This window comes from Sinocyclocheilus rhinocerous, unplaced genomic scaffold (assembly GCF_001515625.1).
Source record: "Sinocyclocheilus rhinocerous isolate Xijiao unplaced genomic scaffold, SAMN03320098_v1.1 scaffold1763, whole genome shotgun sequence".
NCBI lineage: Eukaryota > Metazoa > Chordata > Actinopteri > Cypriniformes > Cyprinidae > Sinocyclocheilus > Sinocyclocheilus rhinocerous.
The window spans coordinates 62,664-63,638 of NW_015640500.1; the positions used below are offsets into that span (position 1 = coordinate 62,664).

The following is a 975-nucleotide window of genomic DNA, read 5'->3' on the forward strand; positions in this document are numbered from 1 at the left end:
GGCACGGTTTGATCTTCGGCTGACCAATCAGCAGAAAGGGGCGTTTAATTCCCACCCACATGTAGAAATCGAATATTCAAGCTGTTTATTCATTTTTCCACCCATTAATGAAAAACGAAAAAGGAGCCGTTTTCTCATTTTTCTACTTTCAATATTAAATAAAAAAACGAATGATCGAATGATACACGGATTGCTATTCTTGCTTGTTTTCTTTGTTACTCCCCCAGCTATTAGAGTGCATTATAAACTTCTTGTTGTTGTGTGTTGTGCTTAAATGCATCTTAAAGTGCAGCAGTAATAATTTTTGGGCTCCTGAGATGTGTGATGGTAGGTTTTTACATCATTTAGGGACATCCCTTCTACAACAGACATTACTCAGAATCGGATGAGGACAGTGTTCGTCGGGTAACTACGAAACCATTGATAAACTCCCTGTATCTAATCATGATAGAGTCACCCATCACCCACTGATCCCTAATCCGTTTTCTTCTCTTAGATCATTGATTTAGAGTGGTGCCGTCTTGTGATCCACCTGTTATCTAAACCTCTAAACCTTTTCATCTCATTCTTCTTTCATCTAAGCTTTATCTCATCTCACTTTCATCTTCTAACTGGTGGCAAGCTCTCCTTTCCCATACTGTAAACCCATATGCAGGGTTCCCATGGTCATGGAAAACCTGTTAAAGTCAGGAAATTTTACAATTTTAAACTTTTAAATGGCATGTAAAAATCATGGAAATCTAGCTGTGCTTGGAAAAATATGTAATTGACTAACAATTGCCGTTTATGAGTGAAATCTTTATAAATGATTTTTTTTAAATCCTAGAAATCATGAATGACTAGAGAAGCCACGGAAGTCTTTAGTCAAAATGTGTAGGAACCCTGCATGTGATTTCCTGCATGCATTGCTTTTTTGTGCAAGTGTTTATTTTTGTGGTTTTCTGCTGCTTCTCATAGAAACGTTTCATATTTAAA

The 975-nt window shown here is 36.8% G+C and overlaps 1 protein-coding gene across 5 annotated transcripts in view; it reads left to right on the forward strand.

Moving 5' to 3' along the window:
* eef2k (eukaryotic elongation factor 2 kinase) overlaps nt 1-975 on the forward strand; it is a 20,750-nt gene that overhangs the window by 12,003 nt on the left and 7,772 nt on the right. For 3 of the 5 annotated variants that reach the window (XM_016569425.1, XM_016569426.1, XM_016569428.1), the window contains one exon: nt 349-405. The exons of the other annotated variants lie outside the window; for them this stretch is intronic. In XM_016569425.1, coding sequence (XP_016424911.1) covers nt 349-405 — 57 coding nt within the window. The remainder of the gene's footprint in view (nt 1-348; nt 406-975) is intronic. 5 annotated transcript variants of the gene reach the window in all.